At 50.6% G+C, this 26533-nt stretch overlaps 1 protein-coding gene across 3 annotated transcripts; it reads left to right on the forward strand.

Moving 5' to 3' along the window:
* On the forward strand, window positions 1-25768 carry PSEN2 (presenilin 2). 3 transcript variants are annotated; one of them, XM_066381452.1, is made up of 11 exons: window positions 1-91; window positions 11950-12110; window positions 14669-14883; window positions 16024-16165; window positions 18488-18555; window positions 19651-19871; window positions 20520-20618; window positions 22006-22089; window positions 22434-22532; window positions 23653-23771; window positions 25037-25768. In XM_066381452.1, the coding sequence occupies exons 2-11, from the start codon at window positions 11970-11972 to the stop codon at window positions 25190-25192; spliced, it is 1344 nt and encodes a 447-aa protein (XP_066237549.1). In that variant the 5' UTR covers window positions 1-91; window positions 11950-11969; the 3' UTR covers window positions 25193-25768. The 3 variants fall into 3 exon arrangements, with proteins under 3 accessions (XP_066237549.1, XP_066237566.1, XP_066237559.1); XM_066381469.1 differs by having other exon boundaries at window positions 22437-22532; XM_066381462.1 differs by lacking the exon at window positions 1-91 and adding an exon at window positions 6346-6476.
* The last annotated feature ends 765 nt before the right edge of the window (window positions 25769-26533 follow it).

A 26533-nucleotide genomic window follows, 5' to 3' on the forward strand; every position in this document is an offset into this window, starting at 1 on the left:
GTCCTGGGTGGGGCGGGGCTTGCGTCGTCGCCGGGTCTGCCGGGCGCAGGGCCAGCCGCGTAAACTGCGCCGGAGCGCCGCGGCGGAGCAGGTGAGCCTGCGGGCGGGTGGGACCCAGGGCTAGCGGCTGGGGCCTAGGCGCCCGCAGCACAGAGGACCGGATGGAGCCGCGACCCGCGGCCGTTCTCAGCCTTACGCGCGCCCTTCGCCGCGGCCGCTCGCGGCCCCCTCAGCAGTTTCGGGGCTGCAGACCCTGCGAGAGTCGTGGTCCGGGCCACTGCGGCCGGTGTGGGGGCAGGAGCAGGGAGGGCGCCGGGACAGCTTCGACTGCTGCAGCCCGGAATTGGGGGGTGGGAGGAGCGCGGGGCGTGGCCCCCAGGCCTCGGGCCTTCAGCCTTCAGCCTAGACGGGTCCTCCCAGCCCCTGACTCCCCGCTAGGGTGGGCGCGGTGCGAGCTGTTCAAGGGCCAGAGTATTTAAAGGAGCAGCGCACGTGTGCCTGGAAGGCTTGTGGACTCGGACCTGTGTTCTTCCCTCCTGGCTAGCACAGTCTTGGCTTCCAGGACAGCGAGCCAGCGGCACCGGGCCCTGGGCACCGCTTTGCGGGGGCAAGAGGGGGGTGGGGGGTGGGGTCTTCCCGCGTGTATGAGGAACTGAACCGCTGGTCAGGTATTGGACCCAGGACGACTTCGTGATCATAAGTGTGTGGCTGTTTTTATCAGGAATTTACAGCTGTGGAGAGACTCCCAGAATTGAGATTTTGAAGCTGAAGGAACCTGAAACAGTAGTTAGGCCCCAGCCCCAATTTTTAAAAAATGTTTATTTTATTGATTTTAGAGAGAGGAAGGGAGAGCAAGAGAGAGACAGGAACATCTATCTGTTCTTGTAAGTGCCCTGACCCGGGATCGAACCGACAACCTCTGTGCTTCCAATGATGCTTTAACCAACTGAGCTATCCCTCCAGGGTCTCAGTCCATATTTTATCAATGAATAAACAGCCCACAGAGCTAAAGTGACTTTGTCGAAGGTTGCCCAAGTAGTATATAGCAGAGTCACTCTTAGAACCCATTGTTCTGGCCTCTAGTTGGCTGTCCTGCCCTAGGACCATCCTTCAGCCCTTTGGCAGTTGGATGAAATGCTCCTGTCTATTGACTTAACAAGTATTCCCCTTTTAAGGTATTAACTATTGATTGGTGGACTAACTGCAGCCCCCATTACCACGTGGAGAACCTGAGAAGCATCCCACCAGAACAGTTGCAGAGCCAGCTTAACTCAAAATTGACATCCTGGGCTCCCAAGCCTGTGCTGAGTCACTTGATCAGGACAGACCCTGGCTTTCAGTATGGATGCCCCTGATCTGTGCGTAGTTCATTCTGTAGACCAGGGGTCCCCAAACTACACCCGCATGCGGCCCCCTGAGGCCATTTATCCGGCCCCCGCCGCACTTCCGGAAGGGGCACCTCTTTCATTGGAGCACATTGACCATCTCGTTAGCCAAAAGCAGGCCCATAGTTCCCATTGAAATACTGGTCAGTTTGTTGATTTAAATTTACTTGTTCTTTATTTTAAATATTGTATTTGTTCCTGTTTTGTTTTTTTACTTTAAAATATGTGCAGTGTGCATAGGGATTTGTTCATAGTTTTTTTTATAGTCCGGCCCTCCAACAGTCTGAGGGACAGTGAACTGGCCCCCTGTGTAAAAAGTATGGGGACCCCTGCTGTAGACACATGAGCCTCCTGAGCCTTCAGCCAAGACCGTAGGCAGTAATTAAAGGCTCTGGATAAGCTGCTGCAGGTGTATGAGCCTCAGGTTCCCCTCCATGTCAGCGTGAATGTGGTTGTGTCAGGGTGGGAAACATGTCAGCAGCTGTATTTTCATGGCCCAGCTGGTGAAGGAGCTGGGGATCATGGCTCAAGCTTAGAGCTGCTGCAACAGCCACCTATCATGGCCAGCAGGCTGTCCAGGTTCATGCCTTGTGTGCATGAGCAGGCATTTAGGGAAGGGGCAGCAAGTGGGGGCTTGGAGGTATGTTGCTACAGAATAGGATGGAGATTGTTTCAGATTTTCAGGGAGAATTATATATCATTTGCTGTTGCGGTACCCATGCACCAGGTCTAGAGCCTTACTTGGTGCATGTATCAGAGATCAGTGCCCTTTTCCAGTCTGCTTGAGAAAGTGCAGGACAAGGAGGAGCCTGGCCAGAGACTGCCACTCAAATGTGCCTGGAGGCCCAGTGCAGGTTGTCATGCCTATCACCACATCCTCAGCTCCCTCTATGCCTGCTCACAGTCCCACAGCACAAGCAGTGTTTGCCAAATAAAAATTCCCCACCTACCTTGGCCTCTCTCTAAGTTACTGATGATGATCATGACATAACGTACTTTACTGTATGAAGTTTGTCATATACAATAAACCGTTTTGTATAGTAATTGTCACAATTATCATAAGAGCTTCAGTCACACTGTGGTAGCTATGATTTTTACCCTACAGAAGGGGAAACTGAGGTTCAGGGAGTTAAGCCGTTTTTCCTGTTATGTGGCTTCGGTGACTGAGCGCCAGGATTTGATCCCAGCTGGCTGTGTCTTATTAATCTTTTGAGTTTAGTGCAAGATGTTTCCCACATTCACCCCCACCCATGTTCCTGTGGCACTGCCAGGAAATGTCTATGTATGTAGTCTCCTGACTACCTGACAAAACAAAAAAATAAATTAACAAATTAAAAATTAATATGTACATATATATATATGCATATTTTTAAAAAAAGAAACCAAAGCAGTGTGTGTAGGTCATGTGCATGTTTATACTAACGACATTGTTGGCTGGTGTTCAGCTGTTGCTTTCACTTAGGACACTGTGTAGTTGAGGACTGACAAGACAACAAATGTTTGCAAGTCTTTCCACCTGTTCCCTGACTCCAGCAGCTGGGGGAGTGACTGGTGGGGAAGAATGTTAGGGCTCTGGCTCACACGCCCTCCAGGCTTCCACCAGCTGGCACCTGGAGGTTCTCACCTTGGGTTGGCCAGCCTGACCTGGGCTGCCAGCCTTCTGTCATCAGTGTTGGCCCCCAGGCCTGGAGGTGGTGGAGGGAAAGAGTAATTTCCAATCAGTCCTTAGTAAAGACCAGATGTAGGTTAGGGTTAGGGTTAGGGTAAAACAAAAAAATAAGTAAATAAATAAAAGAAAAAAAATTTTTTTAATAAAAAAACAAAAACAAAAAAAACCCCAGATGTCCAGGACAGAGATTGATTTTTGTCCAACCTCTTCATCGTCTGGGAGAGTGGGTTGCTCAACTGTCAATGCCAAAATAGCCTTCTGAAACATGGAAAGAAAAATTGCTGTACCTTAACCAGCAACTTGCTGAATTTTTAAAAATAAAAGTAATACGTGTTCATTTTAGGAAATTCAGGCGATAGTTTAAGAGCCCTTCAGCCCTCAGCCCAGTGATAACCACTGTATTTTCTTACAGCATTTCATGTACGTCCATATATATTCATCTGTTAAGATATTAGAGGTAGGAGAAAACTGGAGATGAAGGTTTGTGTCCTGTTTTTTTCTGTTAAATGTGCCTTCAGATTTTTCTCTTCATATTATTGGGAAACTGGATTTGATTGGTATGTAGACCATTATTTACTGCACCAGCACCATAGCAGGACACTTGCCCTTCCTCCCTTTTTGACCGAGAGAAGCAGTGCCCTGACTCCTGCCACATGCCCACATGTGGACACCCCCTGTTCCTGTGCCATGCCCATTTTGGAGCCACAGCCCTTCTGCCCCCATGTAGAGCACTAATAGCAGGGGAGGCCCCCAGGCCGGGCGTGTGTGATTGGGGCAAGAGAGAGACTACTGAGTCTGTAGGGTCATATAGGTGATCTGGAGAGTATTTATAATTCATGACCTGTTTGTGTTTCGGAGAAGCTATGTATTAAAGAAAAGACACATATGTGCCCATGGAAAAGACATGTGCCTTGTGAATGTGAGTGTGTACCCAGGGAGCCCCATGTGGGTGCTGTGTGGGCTGTCTGTGTGACCAGGCCCTGGGCCACCCAATATATGACCCTCACAGGTACTGTGTGGGTAGGGAAGAGCACCTCAACTGGCAGTTGGGAGACCTGAATTATAGCTGGCTTTTGGTCTTGGCACTTCCTTTGTTCCTCTGGGATTCAGTTTCTTTAACTATGAAATAGGGCGCTGACTACATGGCCTTTAAGGTCCTCGCTAGCTCTGACATTGATTCTCTGGACATGCTCTTTCATGTGACAAAATGTTCATGTGGCCTGACCTGTGGTGGCGCAGTGGATAATGCGTCGACCTGGAAATGCTGAGGTCGCCGGTTCGAAACCCTGGGCTTGCCTGGTCAAGGCACATATGGGAGTTGATGCTTCCTGCTCCTCCCCCCTTCTCTCTCTCTGTCTCTCTCTCTCTCTCCCTCTCTCTCCCCTCTCTAAAAATGAATAAAGAAAAAAAGAAAAAAAAATGTTCATGTGGCCAGAGTGCCCTGGGCCCCTTCTAAGAGGGGCACCAGCAGACTGCCACTATCCCCTCTCACTGTGTCCCTCCTCTATGTCATCTTCATTGTAACTGCCATTATTGAACACCTGCTATGTGCCAGGCGCTTTGCACACCATCTCTAGTTCTTACAGTACTCTTGCAGTGTGTGCCTATTCCACTTTTTCCAGAAGAGGAAGTGGGCCATATGAAGTTAAGTAAGTTGTCTGAGGTTATGCAGCCAGGGAATATGTGGTTCAGGTCACAGCTAAGTAATTGGAGCCTTGTCAATTCCCAAAGCTTCAGCTTTTGACCACTGGCTTGCTGCTTCTCATTAAAGATATTTTTTCTGTGCCTTAGGCAAAGGTAGCATGCATGCTAGGGCCATGGCTTCCCTCCATCAGTTCACCCAAACTGCCATGTTTCTAGGCTATTTCAGAAAATGAGAGAAATCAGCCTGGGTACTGGGCATTGCTAAGTAGGAAAGGCCGGACTGGGTTCAGAGCCTGGGTCCAGGTTCAAGAGACCCCGTCAGAGTGCCCTGGGGCCTCTGACCTGGGAGAGTGGAGTTGTAAATCGGGCCCCCCTGTGGGACTCAGGCCCTAGCACTGGCAGAAGCCTCCTCCTCTGTGCTGGGGGGGGAGAGCCATCCAGCAAGTGACGTCCATCATGGTATGGGCTGGGCTAGATGGACATGTGAATGAAAGTCATCCAGGGCCAAATACATGGTCAGGTGCCTGGGGCTGCAGACACAGACAGGCAGGGAAGCTGTGGGAATTTCTAAGGAAAATTCTAAGGTTATTTCCTCACCTTAGCAAACCCTTTTCCTGGTGTAAGAAAGACTGGGAACTTCCCAGGAGTCATGGGAGCGCTGTGAGCTGTGACCATAGCCTGCTTAATGCCACAGATGAGGGAAAATTTTCAAGTAGGCCTGCAAAATGCGTGCGCGCGCGCGCGCACACACACACACACACACAAAACAACAACAATAACAACGAAGTATTTGGGACCCAAACCTTTCTTTGCAACCCTGAGTGTTGTGGTGTGTACAGTAACTCCCAAAGCTTGGGAATTACAATTTCCAGCTTTTTCCATGAGGCACCAGTGTTAATTACGGCATTTTAAAATCTGGTTCCTGCTGAGGTCCACTGACCTTAAATTTTAAGGTCAAAACATGGACATTTCTCGCCTAACCTGCGGTGGTGCAGAGGATAAAGCATTGACCTGGAATGTTGAGGTTGCCGGTTCAAAACCCCGGCTTAAGACACATATGGGAGTTGATGCTTTCTGCTCCTACCCCCTTCTCTCTCTCTCTCTCTCTCTCTCCTCTCTTTCTAAAATGAATAAATAAAATCTAAAAAAAACCCCAAAAACCAAAACATTAACATTTCTCTGAAATCGAAAGAAGGTTGAAGAAATTGGGTCACCGGGTTTCCGTAATAATTGCAGAAACCACTGACACTAGCACGTTGGGGAGATTCTCTGGGTCAGAGCCGCTTGTTTTGGCGATTTCAGCGTTTCTGTCCTGTTCAGCTGTATGATGGGCGTGAGCAGTGGCTACTTTGGACATTTGATTTTGCATCCTAACCCACGACAGCTTTCCGCTGCCGCACTTTGTTCTGGGAAGGGTTTTGGAACAACACCATCTTGCACTGGTCATCCCTGCCCCCACTAGCTCCTCTGTGTCTTACTGCAGCTCCCTCAGGGAATGGAGTGCTGGTAGCTATGTAGGTGACAGGATTTGATATCAGTGGTAGGAGACTCACCCAGCCCAACCCCCACCTGCCTGTGAGTCAGCCTCCCTCGGGATTGATGGGATTGACGTCATTGCCGCTCTGAGGTGGACAAACATCTAACAGGAAGGTTGTTTATCCGCACAGATTTGGGTGGTGATTTTTCCCTCCAAGGATTCAGATCCCATTAGGCTTCTAGTTCCAATTGTGAAGCGAAAGGACCCAGGCCCAGCTGCTCTGCTCTCCTTCGGGAGCTAGGTAACGAACCCATCCGCTCCTCCAGCCCAGTGGGAGGGATGCAGGAGGCAGGACTAGAAGAAAATTGGGCTAAATATTGACTTACTGTTTCCCTTTGAAAAGCTTAATAGCTTAAAACAAAACAAAACACCTACAAATGAAATCCATGTTTATTACAGAAGCTTTAGAAATGCAGAAAAATATTTGGTAAAAATCACCCACAATCTCACCATCCAAAGATAACCTCCTTTTATGTTATGTAACATTTTGTTTGCCAGGCCTTTATACATTTTCTGGGAAAATTCAGATGGGTATGCAAAGTTTTATATCAAATTTAAGAACCTGTTGTATTTTTTCATATTATTAAATATTCTTTGAAATAAGACTTTTTTAGTGATCATATAATAAACTTCCAATAGCTCTATCAGAGGACATTTATTTTCACTTTTTTTTACAATTATAAATAAATGCAACAACATCTTTTATTATTTTCTTAGGGAAAATTCCAAGAAATAGCATTTCAAGATCAAAAGGTATGAATGGTTGGAAGCTTTTGGTTTTTCCTGCCTTCAGAAAGGCAGGTCCAGTGTGTGCCAGGGTGTTTGAGGCCCAGTGCCCCACACCCTCCTCCGCGGTGGGCATTGCTTGGGGATCTTTGCAGCCTGAGAACTCTCTTCTTCCCTTGAAGCTTCCCTAGTCTTCTCCTCTGCCTCTCCCGCTCTCTGACCAGACACAGGGTGTTCAGAGAAAGGACTGTTCCTTCCGTCACTTCCTCCATTTTGTGAGCAAGTAGTACAGAGCAGTGGGGTGCCAAGTTAGGTGGGTGAGGTGCCTGCCCAGGGGACAGGGAGGCGGATTGTAACTGGTCACTGGCAGTTCTGAGCCTGATGTCCAGGCTGGGGCACCTGATTTCCTGGCAGGGGCAGTCAGTCCTCAGGGAATGTCTGATACCAACTTGAGAACGACCAAGGGACTGTCTCAGAGTGCAGACCCTTGGACCTTTGGTCAGGATGGAACCTGGGGATATGCATATTAAATAAGCAGCCTAGCATAGTGTTTAAGAGCACAGGACCTGGTCACCCCATTCCCAGGTGACTTTGAACCTTATCAGATTTTAGATCCAGGGAGTCCTAATCTGTTGCTCTAAACATTGCAAAGCTAAATCACAGACCCAGGGTGGGGTGGGGGGGGCAAAAGGTGGGAGGTTGTAACTACATTATTAATTCACACCTGAAACCAAACTGATGTGCTGGAAAATAGTAGGAGAGGCACCTGGCCCTGTGGTAGAGAGTCATCCAGAAGTGCCGAGGTTGCGGGTTCGATCCCCGGTTAGGGCATATACAGGAACAGATCAGTGTTTCTCTCTTGCTCTCCTTCTCCCCCTTCCTCTCTTTCTAAAATAAAGTAAATTTAAAAATATTATTATTAGGCCCTGGCCAGTTGGCTCAGCGGTGGAGCATCGGCCTGGCATGCGGGGGACCCGGGTTCGATTCCCGGCTAGGGCACGTGGGAGAGGCGCCCATTTGCTTCTCCACCCCCCCCTCCTTCCTCTCTGTCTCTCTCTTCCCCTCCCGCAGCCGGGGCTCCATTGGAGCAGGGATGGCCCGGGCGCTGGGGATGGCTCCTTGGCCTCTGCCCTGGGCGCTGGAGTGGCTCTGGTCGCTTCGGAGTGATGCCCCGGAGGGGCGGATCCGCCCCCTGGTGGGTGTGCCGGGTGGATCCTGGTCGGTCGCATGCGGGAGTCTGTCTGGCTGTCTCTCCCCTTTTCCAGCTTCAGAGGAATGCAAAAAAAAAAAAAAAAAAAGCAAAACAAAACAAAAAAATAATAATAAAAGAAACTATTGGCTATGTAGAGTCAAGAAAAGCAGAACAGTATTAAAAAAAAAGAGAGCCACCCCTAGTTTTTGAGGCTCTCCTACAGATGGAATGCTATCATTTAGGGGTCTGTGATTTTGAGAAAACTCAGCCATGTCTTTGTTTTGGGTACCCCTCTTAAGTAGGAATGGATTCACTGATGCCAGAGTGAGTAATGAGGGAACTGTTGGGTCCAAGCAGGTATTAATTTAGGTGTTACCTAGCAAGACTGGTAACACAGAGGAGGATAGGACTTGAAAGGTCTCTTGGATCTCCATTAGATGAAGGAACTCAAGCTAGGAATTTTTCAAGGTCTCTCGGTGTGTTGGGGCTAAAAGCTGTGTCCCCCAAATTGGGCTCCTTTGGTTAGACACTGCTGGTTCCAAGACCTGGCCACTAAGCAGATCAACCCTCCTGTGGCCCAGGCCCTAGCCTAGTCCTAGGGTGATCCCAGCGGAGAGGGGGAGGCCCACATGCCACCTCGAGAATGCTGCTTGGCTGGCATCTTGCTTTCATAAATTCACTGTTGAGAACCCTCTGCTGGATTCAGCTCTTACTCCTCGATCAGGCACCATGCCTTCCCTGGGATGGTCCATCACCTGTCCTCCCTCATCTCCCACCACTGCCTCCCAGGTCCTCATGCTTCAGGCAAAACAGCTTATGAGAATTGGCCCTGGTAAGTTCCCCCTTCAACACAGGAGGTTTCTTCTTTCTGGGATGTCCCAGTCTCCATTCCCTGCAAGCGATTTCTTACCTTACTGTTTCTCATCCCTCTTACTTCTTGAGACCTGAGACATCTAATCCTGACAGCCAATCGAAGATCAACTGTCCCTCTCTTGATCTGAACTCCAGAAGTGCCATGTCCTTGGCACCCCCTCCTGTAGTCATCTCACTTGCTTCCTACTGCTGTTGCTCCCACACTTGTCTTATCTGCCCTAAACCCAGGAGCTTATCCATTTGAAAACCCTGTGAGCTCAACAGGGAGCCCTGTGTAATGGGGTCCAAGGCAGCAAGGTGGACAGAGAGAGCTAGGCTCTGTCATGTGCTTGGTTAAGGGTTGATGGAATTAAAGTCCATGTGGGGGCCCTGGCCAGTTGGCTCAGCGGTAGAGCGTTGGCCTGGCGTGCAGGGGACCCAGGTTCGATTCCCGGCCAGGCACATAGGAGAAGTGCCCATTTGCTTCTCCACCCCCTCCCCTCCTTCCTCTCTGTCTCTCTCTTCCCCTCCCGCAGCCAAGGCTCCATTGGAGCAAGGATGGCCCGGGCGCTGGGGATGGCTCCTTGGCCTCTTCCCCAGGCGCTAGAGTGGCTCTGGTCACGGCAGAGCGCGGCAGAGGGGCAGAGCATCGCCCCCTGGTGGGCGTGCCGGGTGGATCCCGGTCGGGCGCATGTGGGAGTCTGTCTGACTGTCTCTCCCCGTTTCCAGCTTCAGAAAAATACAAAAAAAAAAAAAGTCCATGTGGGAATAATGCAGACCATAGACCTGAGTGCTGTCTTCAGAAAGAGTGGCAGCTGCAGACCCTGGCAGAAGGAACCTGCTGGCTTGAAAATTATAAATTAGGGGAGTAACCTACTTGGAGACAGACTTTTGGCAGAGGGCACACCTGGCCATCTGTGGCATGAAGCTCGGCCCTGAGGGTTTTCAGGAGGCAGTGAAAGCTGTGTGACGCTTTCCCAGCCCCTTTGGGCTGCACTGGCTTCTGTATGGTCCTGTTGTGTATACACACTGCTCAGGACAACACACGGGCCTTGGGGACAGGCCTCCCTCCTGTGTAGTCTCTTCAGCCTGAGTCTTACTGTGGGTCCTCCCTCAGCTGTACTTTCACACATGCACGTGCACACACACATGCGACCCAGCGGTCTCACTGCCGGCATGGCTTTGGCCACTTCTAAATTCAGGACTCTCATTTCCCTCCTTGTACTCCAGACCCAGGCACTGAGCCACCTTCTAAACACTTCTGCTTTTGACCCCACAGGCACCCAGACTCCAGGATGAAGCTCCTAGTCTTCCCCCAAGACAATTCTCTCCCATCTCCCCATCTCACTCCATGCCTGGCCTCATCCTGGACTCTGTCCTTATTTTATCCCCACATCTGTTCCTATTTGTTTACTTCCTGACCCTTTCTGGGTCCTGTCCCCTCACTTGCATCCATCCTGCTGACTCCTTCAGGGGAGTCTGTCCCTTCTTTACTCCTTTTTCAGGAAGTGGCCAGACTGACATTTCTTTTTTGTTTGTTTGTTTGTTTTTACAGAGACAGAGAGAGAGTCAGAGAGAGGGATAGACAGGGACAGATAGACAGGAATGGAGAGATGAGAAGCATCAATTATCAGTTTTTTGTTGCGACACCTTAGTTGTTCATTGATTGATTTCTCATATGTGCCTTGACCGCGGGCCTTCAGCAGACCGAATAACCTCTTGCTTGAGCCAATGACCTTGGGTCCAAGCTGGCAAGCTTTGCTCAAACCAGATGAGTCTGCACTCAAGCTGGCGACCTGGGGGTCTCGAACCTGGGTCCTCCGCATCCCAGTCCGACGCTCTATCCATTGCTCCACCGCCTGGTCAGGCCAGACTAACATTTCTAAGCACAGATCTTATCTATCTGTCACACTGTCTTTGTGGGAGCACCATATAGCTCCTAAACATGGCACAGGAGACCTGTCAGACCTGCACATCCCCACTTGGCAGTGCCAGGCCCTGACTGGAACTGTCTTCATACCCTTCCTTCCCACCTGGGATAATCTGTCTCCATTAGACAATATTACCTCTCTAGAAAGCATTTCTGATCTGGGGTTTAGACCCTTCCTTGTGCTTCTGTACCACTTAGCAAAGACTTGGATTATAAAATTTGTCACAATGGATGGTTTTTGTTTGTTTTTAAGGATAAAAGTGTGCCTTTTACTTATCTTTGTATTCCCAGAGCCCAACATAGTTATTGGCACACTATAGGTGTTCAACAGATGTTTGTTGATTGAATGAATTAGTGTGTTGACAGTTTGGAGTGGCCCTGACTTTTCTAGTTGGGTGTTTTGCCTCCTGCGACCTGGATTTCCAAAGGCCAGTCCATCTCTAGTCCATTGCAGCCTCAGTGGTGGCTCTTGAGGACTGATGCTTTGCAGCAGTTATTTGACATGGTGTCCTGGTGTGTTGTTGCAGGGTAAGACTTATATCCAAGTCTTAAAGCCACCTCAAGCCATCCCCTCAGCCCTCCATTGCCTTTGCCTCAAGAAAAATGGAATGGCCTGACCAGGCGGTGGTGCAGTGAATAGAGCGTCGGACTGGGATGTGGAAGGACCCAGGTTCGAGACCCCGAGGTCACTAGCTTGAGTGCGAGCTCATCTGGTTTGAGCAAAAGCTCACCAGCTTGGACCCAAGGTCACTGGCTCCAGCAAGGGGTTGCTCAGTCTGCTGAAGGCCCACGGTCAAGGCACATATGAGAAAGCAATCAATGAACAACTAAGGTGTTGCAATGCTCAATGAAAAACTAATGATTGATGCTTCTCATCTCTCTCCGTTCCTGTCTGTCTATCCCTCTCTCTGACTCTCTCTCTGTTTCTGTAAAAAATAAAGATGTTGGCCCACCAGCTTTAAAAAAAAAAAAAAAAAAAAAATGGAATGAAGTCTCCTTTGTTTATTTTCTCAGGTACTTCTGGAGGCGGGGCCATGCTCACATTCATGGCCTCTGACAGTGAGGAAGAAGTGTGCGATGAACGGACGTCCCTGATGTCAGCTGAGAGCCCCACACCTCGCTCCTGCCAGGAAGTCAGGCAGAGCCCAGAGGATGGAGAGAATTCTACCCAATGGGTAAGTTTCTGCCAGTGGGCTGAAGCCTCAAAACAGGCCCCTCGGGTTCCTGTGCCTATTGGATGGAAACCAGACATTCCCAAGTGCGAGAGGGAGGAGATAGTAAAAGTGAGAATTGGCCAGAAAGGTGGATGGTTGCCATGGCAGATCTCATGTCTGTGAGGGCTTTATAGTAGACTCTGCACATTCCCAGCCTGTTAAAGTTTAACAACATTGAGCTGAATGAGTCTCTGCACTCCAGCTCCTACCCCCTTAGATTCATCTTCCTAGTGCAAGAACTTAGTGAGTTTGGATACTGGGACAGGTAACAGAAGCCCAAGGACAGCAGGAGGCAAACTGCTAGAGGGGATCCTTTTTGGCAAATGGCAGATGTGGTGACCAAGAGATGACTATATCTGAGTCATATTTGACATTTGAACTGGGGATGTGTCTTACTCCATTCTGGCTGCTGTAATAAAAATGCCATAGACTGGGTGGCTTATAAACACAGACATTTAATTCTCAATGTTCTGGAGATGGGTGGTCCAAGGTCAAGGTGCCAGCAGATCTGGTGTCTGGTGAGGACCCACTTCCTGTTCATAGGCAGCTGTCTTCTCTGTGTCCTTACCTGGTGGGAGGGGTGAGGAACCTCTCCATGGTCCCTTTTATAAAGGTACTAATCCTATTTGTTAGGGCTCTACTCTCATGATCTAATGACCTCCCAAAGTCCCTACCACCTAACACCATCACATTGGGGGGTTAGGTTTCAACATCTGAATTTTGGAGGGTCAAGCATTGAGTTCATAGCAGGAGGGGAGGGCTGCACTGTGATCTTATCTCTGCAGCCCATAGGGCAGGAAATTATAACATCATGAAATGGAGGATGTACTTGGGAGGGTCACCTAGCCAAGCTACTTCCCTACCCATCAGGACAAAACAGCATCTGAATTTCATTCTTCATTTATAGTATTTAAATTATTTTTATTTTTATTTTTTTTACAGAGACAGAGTGAGAGTCAGAGAGAGGGATAGATAGGGACAGACAGACAGGAACGGAGAGATGAGAAGTGTCAATCATCAGTTTTTCGTTGGGGCATTTTAGTTGTTCATTGATTGCTTTCTCATATTGCCTTGACCGTGGGCCTTCAGCAGAGCGAGTAACCCCCTGCTTGAGCCAGCGACCTTGGGTCCAAGCTGGTGAGCTTTGCTCAAACCAGATGAGCCCGTGCTCAAGCTGGTGACCTCGGGGTCTCGAACCTGGGTCCTCCACATCCCAGTCCGAAGCTCCGTCCACTGTGCCACCGCCTGGTCAGGCCATTTATAGTATTTAAAAACTTTTCCATGTGAAGTTTTTTTTCTTCCAGTTAGCCTTAATCCCCCTTGCTGAAACAGGAGTTCATTTCTTCTGTCTTCCTTTGTGCTTCCAGCAAGAGCTCACCAGTTCAAGGTCACCACACAGCCACTCCTTAGCCTTTTCTTGCTAGTTTCTTCATCTTTTATCTCCTGGAGTTGTGCATTTTAGTTGTTTCAGTTCCCATTCATTAACAATTTTTTCTTTTCTTTCTCAGCTGAGTATGTAGATTGGATTCTATGCATAGCATCAATACCAAAGCAATAGTCTTAAAAAAAATAAAGATTTTATTTATTTATTTTAGAGAGGAGAGAGAGAGGGAGGGTGGGTGAGGGTCAGGAAGCATCAACTCCCATATGTCCTTGATCAGGCAAGCCCAGGGTTTTGAACCAGCGACCTCAGCGTTCCAGGTCAGTGCTCTGTCCACTGCACCCCCACAGATCAGACGCAATAGTCATTTTTTATTTTCCTTTCATTTGGCTTTCTCTTTGGCTGTTAATGTAATTACCAAGGCAGCTAATGCTCTGAATTGCCACAATTCCAGAACGAATTCTTGTGGATTCATTGGTGCCAGCCTCTGGCAGGCGTTCTGCCTGCCCGTTCCCTGCTCGCCTGTTTGTGCTCTCCTGACTTCCCATAGCCCAGCTCCTCCCAGATGCTTAACCTGCTTAGCCTCCTTGGTTCAGAGTGTAAATTTTGCATGCTTGATTTTGGGGTGCAAAAATTTAAAGTAATTTCTTCCTCTGCAAATTCCCACTGTCTTATCTATAATCAAAGAAAGTCCCTATGTGTTTGGATCATTCTAGTTTATGATTTGTCAACCAAAAGTTTTTATACTCTCTGGTTTCTGCTATCATGTGGCCTGTCTCCTCCCAAGTCAGTATGACCATGTGAACAGAAATGAGCAACATCCTGAGTCCCTGTACCGAGGTCTAGGAGAGCTCTTTAGACGTGTTCCAAACTCATTAGCCATTAAGTCGTGAGCCTGCAAACCATGCTGCTCTGTGGTGACTGTGCCTCCCACCTGCACCTGTGGTGGTTAGTACCAACTTTTCAAATGCCTTGGAATTTCCAACACTCCCAAATCTAAACTACACCCTGTGGACTGGCTCTTACATCTGGAAAGCAACATGTAAACTTCATTTCTTCTTTCAAAATACCCATACACTACATCAGAGGGTCACCCTTTGGGTGTATTCCATGGCCCTCACAGTGTGGTTTCCTACAGAGAAGCCAGGAGAGCGAGGAGGACCACGAGGAGGACCCTGACCGCTATGTCTACAGTGGGGTCCCTGGGCGGCCACCGAGCCTGGAGGAGGAGCTGACCCTAAAATATGGGGCAAAGCACGTAATCATGCTCTTTGTGCCTGTCACATTGTGCATGATTGTGGTGGTGGCCACCATCAAATCTGTGCGCTTCTACACGGAGAAGAATGGACAGCTGTGAGTTGGGGGCCCAGGCAGGGTGGGGCGTGGGGGCTTGGTCAGGGGGTTTTGGCCTCCTCTGGCCATTTGTCCTGCAGCTCCAAGCCAGCAGCAGTAAGGAGCAGGGATGAAGATCCCATACGCTGGTCTTGGCACATTCCTGACCTCTCTGCACCTCAGTTTCCTCATCTGTATAATGGATTTGATGAAGATTACTAGGAGAATTGAGTTAATCCACATAAAGGCTTACATAGCACAGTGCCTGCGGCAGTGCACCACTCTAGCCCTCTGGGTTTTACTGTCGGAGGCACACTCCTACCAAATGGCACTGAGTTCAGTATCCCAAGTGCCAGGTCTCAGGCACAGCTGTCCCACCTGCCCCTGTAAGACCTCAGACAAGTTGCTTCATCTCTGGGCCTCTGCTCCCAGGAATGTCAACTGATGTAGCTGGACCAGATATCTCAGCTCACATCCAGCCTTGTGAGGGAGATTGCATTTCTTTTAGTAAAAAGAACTCAGATGGGCAAAAGCAACAGCATAGAAAAATGAGACGATGCTCCCCCTCCTTGACTGCACCTTTAGTTAGGCAGTTGTTAAGTTTTGTTTTGTTTTTTAAAGGAGCAGAGAGTGAAGTCCCCACCCCAGGAAGCTTATAGTATTCTGGGGACTTAGAGCAGCACAGGTGAAAAGTATTAGGAGCTCTTGAGAACTTTGCAGGCGGTTTCCTTTCAGCAGTCCAGGTTGGACAGCGAGGCTTCAGGGACTTAATTAGTGAGTGTGCAGCTGCTGGGCTACGTTGGGTAGGGTAGGAGTTGGGGCATGCTCTAGGCCAGCGGGGGCTGATGATTAGGGGATGTGGGAAACTACAGGTTTCCCTGGACCAGAGTGGAGTTGGGGGTGGGCACCTCCAAAGAAGGGTTTTCTCGGTGTGGGGAAGGGGGACCTTTGTAAGGTCATCTAAGCCCTTTCCCATTGTAATGTTGGGCCCAGTCATCAGGCTGAGGTCAGGGGGCCAGGAGGTGGTTTGGGAGGCGGGGCAGCTGGTGGGGATGGCAGACAGCACTCCACCGGGGCGGGTGTCCCAGGGCACCTCCTTCAGGTTGGGGGGCATGTAGAACGGGCAGGGAGCGAGCACCAGGCCCTTGCCTTTTCCCTCAGCATCTATACACCATTCACTGAGGACACACCCTCAGTGGGCCAGCGCCTCCTCAACTCTGTGCTCAACACTCTTATCATGATCAGTGTCATCGTGGTCATGACCATCTTCCTGGTCGTGCTCTACAAGTACCGCTGCTACAAGGTGAGTGCTAGACCTGTACACTGCCTGCCCCTCCTCCTGCCCGCCCCTCCCTTGCCCCTCTCTTCTCCTGCCCGCCCATCATGACAACCATTGGCTTAAAAAAAAAATCAGAGTTCCTTTTTTTCTGCAAAATAGACTGATATTTAGTGCTTTTACCACCCCACTGCTGCCCCTTCCATGGATTACCCACTACTCTTTTAAATTTACACATAATCCCACTTAATTGAGTTCCTCCTTGCACTATTCAGAGTGCCACTTCTTGTATTCAGTTCATTTTATCTCACTTCTCCTTCTGAAGAAATGAGATGTTCTATTTTAGGCTCCCTTTACCCCATACTTCTCCTCCAGGTTTATTTTTATTTTCCCATTCCCCTTTAAGCTGGGGATGTACAGACAATGTGCTAGGGTCTTCAATACTGGTTGGGTACCCCCCAGCCCCAGGACCTGGTTGAGGAGGGGAGTCCACCTGGCCCACATCATGGGCATTGTCCCCAGAAGTGCCATAAGCTTTTAGAGCTGGGTTTTGGGTTGTGAAACCCTGAGGGCTGGAAGGAAGCTGAACTAGGCACTACCCAGTCTAAAGTCGTTCACACCCAGGCTTGCCAGTGCTATGTTCAGGCTGCTGCCATCTGTGGAGCTGGTAGGGGCCATGAGGAGGCTCAGTCTGAAGAGATGAGCCCTTCCAGCTGGGGAATGATTAGGTGGGTGAGCAACAGGAGGGGCTTTCAGGAAGTGTCTGGGAGCTGAAGCTTATCAATAAATAACTTACCTGGGTAAATGAACCCCAGGAAGGTGGTGGATGGTGGGACCAGGGTAGAGGGTTGCTGGTCTAGAGAAGAGGGTACAGCACAAATGAAAACCAGCCAGAAGCACAGAGATGTGGAAGCCGGCCCTACTGTGGTCAGCAAGTGTCAGGTGACCAATCAGCAGGACCATTCAGTGAGGTTTATTTGCAGGTCCCATGACATTTAGGTGATGACAGTGGCCTTAGGCCGGAAATAGTGGTTAGGATAGAGAGTGTCAGTACATTCCAAAGGCAGCTGCTCACAGCCTGACCAAGGCCACTGGTTTCACTTCTGGTAGACCAGGTCCTCCCTGAGATCCCCAGTGGCTGAGCTGGGTCTGTCCTCAGTGAAGGGAGACTGGAAGGAGTGTCACACTGTGCCACTGATGGCTGACCTGGGGACTGGCTTAGGAACAACCCTACCCTTATCCTTGACCCTCCCAAGTTTGGCCAGGAGAAGAGGAACGTTGTAGACCCTCAGGTGGGAAGGGACTCCCTGGTGGACTCTGTGCAAAAGAAGTTCCCTCGGCCCTGGCCAAGTGACTCAGAGGATAGAGCATTGTCATAGCATGCATAGGTTGCAGGTTCAATCCTCAGTCAGGGCACATAGGAGAAGCAACCAATGAGTGCACAACTAAATGGAGCAACAAGTTGATGCTTCTCTCCCTCCCCTCTTTCCCCCCCCCTGTTTTCCCCTCTCTCTTCCCTCTCCTCCCTCTGTCCCCTCCTCCCTCTCCCTTTCTCAAATCCATGGGGAAAAAAAGAAGCTCCCTAAGAGCCTGTTCTGACCACTTTATCTAAATCAATACCCCAGTGAATCGTCTGTTACTTTATCCTGCCAATTTGTTTTCTCCCTCCCTCCCCCAGTGGGGAGGGGAGAGATGAGAAGCATCAACTTGTAGTTGCTTCACTTTAGTTGTTGATTGATTACTTCTCATATGTGCCTTGAGGGGGTGAGGGAGCTCAACCTGAGCCAGTGACCCCTTGCTCAGCCTGGGGACCCCACTCTCAAGCTGGTAAGCCAGTGGTCAAGGTGATGAGTCCTTGCTCTTGCTGGTGACTTCGAGGTTTTGAACCGAGGCCCTCAGCATCCTGGGTTGATGCTCTATCCACTGCACCACCACTGGTCAGGCGCCAATTTGTTTTCTTTGTAACCTTTAGCTACCAGTTATAGTCTATGTTTATGTATCATCTAATTGCCCTCTCACTGGAATGCAGCACATGTGGGCAGAGACTGCTAGCCCTACCTTAGAGCCTAGTGTGCCTGGTGTGTGGGAGACAGCAGCATGTCCTTTCTGAGTGAGTACAGGTCCAGGTGTTCAGACCTAAAGGAGTTTCGTCTCCTTCATTCACTTGCTGGGTGACCTTGAGAGAACTCTTTATCTGGAAAACGGCCACTCAGTACCTTCCAACATAATCACAAAGGAGCCTAATGAAGAAAGATTTTCAGACTTAGGCATCGGTTCCAAGAACCTGAGGGCTTTGTGATATGCGGCTTGGGAACACCGTGTGGTTTTTCTTCCTGTCTTTTTGTCTAGTTTATCCATGGCTGGTTGATCATGTCCTCTCTGATGTTGCTATTCCTCTTCACCTATATCTACCTCGGGTGAGTGGCAGCTGGTGAGCTGCAGGGTCCTCGGGGCCAAATCCCCTTGTGGCACAAGGGGCTATGGAGGAGCTGGGTAAGGCACCCTTGGGTTTCACACTCTCCCCAGTGTTTCTGCTTCAAAAGTCTGGCTGCTCTTGACACAAGGCCTTCTTGTGACACAGGAAGTGAGCTCCACGGTGGCCACGTGGGTCTTTTTGGTTTCTGACTTAAAACAAATAAGCAGAGCCATCATGGAGCTGGCACTCTGTGAGCTCAAGGAGAGTAGAAGCCCTCAAAATTTACATTCCAGGCCCTGGCCGGTTGGCTCAGCGGTAGAGCGTCCGCCTGGTGTGCGGGGGACCCGGGTTCGATTCCCAGCCAGGGCACATGGGAGAAGCGCCCATTTGCTTCTCCATCCCCCACCCCTCCTTCCTCTCTGTCTCTTTCTTCCCCTCCCGCAGCCAAGGCTCCATTGGAGCAAAGATGGCCCGGGCACTGGGGATGGCTCCTTGGCCTCTGCCCCAGGCGCTAGAATGGCTCTGGTCGCAGCAGAGCGACGCCCCGGAGGGGCAGAGCATCGCCCCCTGGTGGGCAGAGCGTGGCCCCTGGTGGGTGTGCCGGGTGGATCCCGGTCGGGTGCATGTGGGAGTCTGTCTGACTGTCTCTCCCCGTTTCCAGCTTCAGAAAAATACAAAAAAAAAAAAAAAAAAAATTTACATTCCAGTCTTTTTCCTAACTGATGGTAAAGGGACCTGTTGTCCTGGATTTGGGGTATCAGCCTGACCCATGGGCCCAAGGAGACAGGAAGGACAGGAGGGAATACCAGGACCTTTCTCAGGAACTAGGAGCCTCCAGGTTGTGCCAGTGCCTGTTTATGTGGACCAACTCCAGCGTGAGACGTTGGTTTACTCCCCACCTTTTTCCAAAAACTATTTCAAGTGGTTAGTTGTAGGGCTCATGGAAATGAGGAAGAGGATATTAGTCAATGAAACCAGAAGTTGGAAAAACCCAGATTGGGACTTAAGGGGTGAGAAGCAGAGTGTTGAATTGCATCAGGGTCTAACCTCTCCACTGAGTGTCCTGTCTCTGGTGGGCTCGACTTGGGTCCTACAGGGAAGTGCTCAAGACCTACAACGTGGCCATGGACTACCCCACCCTGTTCCTGACTGTCTGGAACTTTGGGGCAGTGGGCATGGTGTGCATCCATTGGAAGGGCCCCCTGGTGCTGCAGCAGGCCTATCTCATCATGATCAGCGCACTCATGGCCTTGGTGTTCATCAAGTACCTCCCAGAATGGTCTGCGTGGGTCATCCTGGGTGCCATCTCTGTGTACGGTAAATGAGCATAGGCCAGCTAAGAGCCTGATGGCGGACAGTGGGGTCAACATCCAGGGTCAAGTCCTCACTGTGGCACATGTGGCAGACGCTGAGAAGGTCCTGTCCTCCCTCCCTGAGGTGCCTGGGTGGTCTCCCTTCTGAGACATTTGCCTTTGTTAAGCATGTGGGGTCTCATTGACTCATGACTCATGACTATCGATGTGGCTATTAATAATAGCAAATATTAACTGGGCCCTCACACTGTTAATGCCCTTGATACACTGTCAGTTATTGGGCATGGAAGGGCACAGTACCTATAACTAATGAGCATCCTAAGCCTAAGCTGCTATTTACTTAGTATTAGTGTGATTACCATGACCAGTACTGTTTCTTCCATTTGAGGGCCCAGAAAGTGGGACTTCCAAGTTAATCCTCTTCCTTGTTTGAGGCTGGCCTTCAGACCCCGCTGTGGGCTCCAGCGGGTGCAGATTCGTGGGACTGGCTGGAGACCTGTGGGTTAGGTGATAGGACGGCAGGGCCTATCCTGAGAGCCTCACGTTCAGGGCTCCAGGACTTGCTTACCCCCACATGCCGGTGTTAGAGGCCTGGCTCCTCTCTTTAGGGGTAGCTTGGGAGTAAATGTCTTTTTTACCTTTGCTTTCCCAGATCTCGTGGCTGTGCTGTGCCCCAAAGGGCCACTGAGAATGCTGGTGGAGACTGCCCAGGAGAGAAACGAGCCCATATTTCCTGCCCTGATATACTCATGTGAGTGGCCCCCATTTCTCTGCCCAAGATGGGAACTGGGGCAGCTTCCTGGCTGTGGCTTTCAGAGTTGTCTAGTAGATAGTGTGACCTTTCCCTGACCAAAGGAAGGAAGAGGTGGCCTTGGTGATTCCAGGAGGGTCTCTACCTTTCAGAGAAGACAGCAGACAATATCTTGCTGTTACACAAGACGAAGCTTGGAAAGGTAAGAGTAGAAGGGCCCCATAGCCTCATCCCTTCTGGCCTCCAGTGGTGGGCATATGGTGGGTTCAGACAGCATTCTGGGAGCCCATGGCTACCCCCTCCGCCCTCCAGGGGGAGGGGCTTTGGAGAGAGTCTCTTTAGGGAGGAACAGGGTGTGTCTGCCTTTCACTGGGCTTCCTCCACAGTTGCATGGCTGGTTGAAGTTAAATCTCTGAAGGGAAGGCACGTGGGATGCCCCTGGGCTCAGGCCAGGGTGTAGGGGTTGGGATTAATGTATACATTCAGCAAATGTGTGTCAGAGCCCCACTTTGTGCCAGGCACTGTGCTGGGCACTGGAGAAAAGGCCCATGTGGGCCCAGGCCTCCCGGAGTTCACAGCCCTGTGGTTTGAATGCCCTCCTGTCTGTTGCTGGTGGCATTTGTTTAAGTAGAGAGTTTGAATCCCTGGGCTTAGCTGGCTGTAAGGTTCCCTGGGAAATGGTTTATGGGACAGTTAGTTCTGGATAATCTAACAAATGAAGATTTGAGGGAGAAAGCACATTCCAGGCGTGTCTCAAGGAGGCATTGAGCCCACCTGTGGAAGGACTGAGATGGTGTCTGGACTTTCACCATCTCTGCTCTGATGGAGCTTAGATTGTAGGGGAAGAGCCAGACAGGAGCCAGACAGACAAGTACAGACGTCACGAGGCGAGTACTCTGTAGAAAGAAGACAGCACACAGCGTAAGAACTTCTGGGTAGTGGGCCCTGCTATTTTGTATAAGGCAGTCAGGGATGCCCTCTGTCACAAGGCGGCATTTTCCTGCCTTAGGAAAATCTGGGGACAGAATACTTGACACTGTTAAACTGTACACTTTAAAGTGGTTAAGATAATACATTTTATGTTACATGTTCCTTACCACAGTAAAGCGAAAACACTATTAGTTCACCAAACTGTTCACTGATATTATTACCATTATTTTTGTGAGAAGTCAAGAAAAGACAGGAAAAGTCATTGTCTGCCCATACCTGGTCAGTGAGTCTGGATCCCTCTCCCAGTGGCCTCCTAACAATGGGACATAAATAAACATCACGGAACTGTAGGTCCTGCGCAGGCTTCTGGGGACAGAGATGGGCCCACCCGGCTCTCAGGCCCGCAGGCAGCCATGGGTAGCCCCACCTGAGGCTTGACCCTTTTCTCTTCTCTCAGCCGCCATGGTGTGGACGGTGGGCATGGCCAAGCTGGACCCCTCCTCTCAGGGAGCCCTTCAGCTCCCCTACGACCCAGAGATGGGTGAGTGTCGGGGGCCTGGTGGCTCTCTGTCACTGGGGCAGCTTCTCACCTGCATGCAGCTCAGCCTGGCCCGTCGTCCCTGGGAGACACAGGTCTGGGTGGGAGAGGGAAAACCTGCCCTCCCGGCATCCTGGGATTGAATGACAATAGGCCTTAGACCCTCTGCCTCAGCTCCATTCTCTTCTGCGAACGGAAGAATCTTCTTCCTTGTGTCAGGGCTGATGGGTGAGGGAAGGGAAGCCCTGGGCTTAGGGGGACCCCTCTGACTGGACTTCTGTCTCTCTCCTTTGTCCTCTCCCCATCTCCGTGGTGGTGACGGCTGCCTTCTCTTACTGGACCCCCAGAAGACTCCTATGACAGTTTGGGGGAGCCCTCATACCCTGAAGTCTTTGAGCCCTCCCTGCCTGGCTACCCAGGGGAGGAGCTGGAGGAAGAGGAGGAAAGTAAGGTGCCCGTGTCCAGGTGGTCTGCTGGGGCCTGGGGCGGAGGGTGGGGATGGGGCTCCAGAAAGTCCGAGGAGGAGGCGGTGTAAGGGAGGCCCTCCTTTCTCATCAGACAGGCCCTGGTGCAAGTTAAGGAGAGAGTTGCAAAGGTAGGGTCGTGTCGGCAGGCCAGGGGCTTTCCCATTCCAGCTAAAGTGTGCTCTTAACACTCGCTGAGTGTCCATTGTGTGCTGGCCATGTAATGGTGGGTGCCCGGCTCTGGTTGGACTCACGTCACAGATGTGGCTCTGATCACAAACATCGTGTCGGGGGGCCTGGGAAAGAGAACAGGGGGTGTGGAGCACCAGCGGTGTTCTTGACCAGGTGTAGGGAGCCTGAGAGAGTTCCCCGAGGACTAAGTGGAGCTCCCAGAGGTTCATCCACAGCTGGGGACAGACGCTGGCCGGCCAAGAAGGGGCTGCCTCTTACTAGAGCCTGGAAGGTGTAGGGCGTGAGCAGACGGGGTAAGCAGTTTTCTTGAAGCAAGCCTACTCAGGTGTATTATATAAACATTTTTATTGTCTGTAGTGAACAAAATTATCCTATGCAAGTGTGTAGGGGCAGCTGTACTAAAGGAAACATGAAAGCATTCTAGAAGCTTCATTCACTTTCCAACAATGGATGAGCTAATTACAAATATGTTTATCTTTTTACGGGGAAAGGGTCTCCAGAGGATTCTGGGTGTTATACACATTCTTACAAGTAGTGAAATTAAATTTCCTAAAAAATGCTGATAATTCAAACTCAGCATTATCTTGTATAGCCTCCCACCAACCCCAGACAATGCATTTTATTTGATTTTTTCTTAAGTGCCAAGCTTCAGTTTTACCAGAGTTATCAGACATGCCCGCTTTTCACAGCCCAGATTACAAGCTACTCAGTCCCTTAACCGCTGGCTTCTGATTTCCTAGTGCAGCCAGTCTTTGTCCCAGAGTCCAGGTGAGGTGGGCTGGGTGGCAGAGCTACCCCAGCTGGCCCCATGAGTGCCCCAGACTCTGGATCCCTGGCTATTTGCTGTCTACCTTCTCTGCCGCTCCCTCTCGGGGTTACTGAGATGATGGATTTACTGTCTTCCCTACAGGGGGGGTGAAGCTTGGCCTTGGAGACTTCATCTTCTACAGCGTGCTGGTGGGCAAGGCGGCAGCCACGGGCAGTGGGGACTGGAACACCACGCTGGCCTGCTTTGTGGCCATTCTCATTGTAAGTGGGCAGTGGGGGCCCTGGGGATCTTCATGAGGAGCCCAGGATCCCAAGGGAGTTTTCAGATGCAGTGGCCCTGGGAGGGGCAGCAGTAGTGGGGGCTGGGTGGCGTTTGCAAGGCCCTCAGCATGAGACTGCAGTGCACAGGAAGTTCTGGTATCAACAAGCCGCCGTGACAGGGTGCTGGGGGCATGACCGCAGGACACTGACGTTACTGAGCACACATGCCATGGTGGCAAGTGCTGGGCCAGCTTTGTGCACTTGTGTCACAACACCTGAGATTGCTGGAAGAGGAAATAGGTTAAGGCTTTGCCTGTGGGCACAGTGCTGGTGAGGACACGAGCTGTGATTCGAACTCAGGTCGCTGACTCTGGGGCAGTGTGTTCGCTCCATGCCACCCTGATACCACGAGTTTCTGAATCCCAGGCTTCTCTCAGGGCTCAGGAGGAGGACCCCATCACTTTGGGCACCAGCAAATGAAATTTGGAGATTCCTCTAGTCACTTAATGTGGACAGGTACCCACGATGGTGGAAACGCCCTATGATGACGGCGTCTCGGTGGCAGAGGCTCTGAGTGGGGCGTGCTCAGGGCCCTGCCATGGTGAACCCTGGGCGGAGTGTGGCACATTAAGGCTGAGGATCAGTTCTTTGGAGCTTTGTATGTGCCCACAGTGTGTACCAGGGATGGGTGGTGGGACCCCAGGATCCTCCACCTCTGGACTGTCTGATGGAAACTGTCTGAGGGTGACGCGGGCACTCAGGTTCCCTCTCCGCAGCCTGGACCACTGTCCAGGTCTGCTGGGGCAGGGACAGCTGGGTGACCACTGGACCGTCTTCCAAGCGGAGGAGTCACACAGCATCTTTGATTCCTTTGGTGTCCACTGCTAGGACCCTTGCTGGCGTTTCAGTTGAGCCCTTCCAATTCTCCTGTAAACCTGTCACCCAAGTGGAGGCGTGCTGTCATCAGGTCATATGTGTCACTACTCTAGCCAGGCAGGGAAGGTAGTCTGGTGGAGGCAGCAGTATCTAGGAGTCAGGAGGCCTGCTTTCTGGTTTACCCGTTAATGTGCAGGTTATTATGCTGGGCGTGAGAACTCCTGCCTTCGGGCACCTTGCAGCTATTGAGAGGACCAGGGAAGGTGATAGGTGTCCAGGGCTGTTGTCCAACAAGTCCTTGACAAGCTCTTGGCCCAGGGACTGGACCATTTCTCTCCTCCCCACCCTGACCGGATGTCACCGCCTTCCCCTCACCTGGTGTCCTGCAGGGCTTGTGTCTGACCCTGCTGCTGCTCGCCGTGTTCAAGAAGGCGCTGCCCGCCCTCCCCATCTCCATCACGTTCGGGCTCATCTTCTACTTCTCCACAGACAACCTGGTGCGTCCTTTCATGGACACCTTGGCCTCCCATCAGCTCTACATCTGAAGGGACACGTGAGTGCTGTCGCTCAACGCTGTAGGAAATTGTAACTGGATGCAGTCATCTAGTTTTCCACTCTAGTGCCATATATTTTTTAAGACTTTTTTTTCCTTAGAAAAAAATTAATGAGAATTCAAAAGTACTGTGTTTACTTCGTGAAGAAGAACCAGCTTTTTGGTGCTAGTTGTTTTGTCACCAGACCATGGCTCATCCCTTCCTGAGCACTCGCCTCACCGACAGGAAACATGGGAAGTGGCTCGGGATAAACTGAGGAAAGGACGTGACGAGGGAGGGACAAGGAAGACTGCCTGGTCACGCCTCATAGCCTGGAATGGCCAAGACTAAGGAAGGTGTGCCCGTGTTAATGAGACCAGGAGTTCATGCCCAGGATGACACTGAGCACCTGGTCACTCTGGCTGGAGAAGAAAGGCCAATTTTCTCTGCAAAGAATGTTCCCAATGCTTTTTCTGTGATGTCGTTGTTATTTTATTACCTTTAGAAACCAAATCTTAATCTTGTTACAGCAGTTCTGCTGGAAAGTGGGTTAATATTAATACCAATAAAAGACAAATCCTGTTGGAATATTGGAGTTTGGTCTGTTAGTCAGTGTGGGCCTCATCCCTGCCTCTCACGCCACTCCTAGGATGAAGGGTCTTGGCACAGAAGGAGAGAGGCTCAACTGCTCCCCGCCCTGCACATCTCTGCAGTCATTTCTATTTTTTTAAATGTATTTATTGATTTTAGAGAGAGAGGAAGGGGGAGAGAGAGAGACGGAAACATCAATCTGTTTCTGTATACGCCCTGATCAGGGATTGACCCACAACCTTTGCGTGTAGGGACGACACCCACCAACTGAGTTCTCTGACCAGGGCTGTGTCATCCTTTAACTAGAAGGTTCCCTAAGCGAAGATCTGCAGGAAGCTGCGAGGCTCGGTGGCTGACAGCTTGGAGGTGGGACAGATTCCGGTGCTAAGCACACGTCTTGTACTGGCTTCAGTTATGCATGTTGCCAGAAACCCTGCAAGGCAGTTGCCAAAACAGAGTCGCTGTCTTTGACAGATGCAGGTATCGGGGGCCAGGTAAGAGCCTGTGTTCAGAAACTGGCCCTCCTTTCCTTCTGTGGCCGTCTCTCCGGGCACTGGCGTGAGGATGTGGACAGGTTGGATTTCCCTTTTCTCTGTAACATTCACGGGGTACAAGGAGAATCTCTTGGAATGAACGCAAGCTCCCTGAAGCAGCCCAGAGCCCGCCTCCAGGCCCACTGGGAGCATAGCTGTCAGACCATTGAGGAAACACAGGTGCTGTGTGTGCACTTCAGGCCAGTGGCTCTGTCTCCTTGTTCCAGAA

This window comes from Saccopteryx leptura, chromosome 1 (assembly GCF_036850995.1).
Source record: "Saccopteryx leptura isolate mSacLep1 chromosome 1, mSacLep1_pri_phased_curated, whole genome shotgun sequence".
In the NCBI taxonomy this organism is placed as follows: Eukaryota; Metazoa; Chordata; class Mammalia; order Chiroptera; family Emballonuridae; genus Saccopteryx; species Saccopteryx leptura.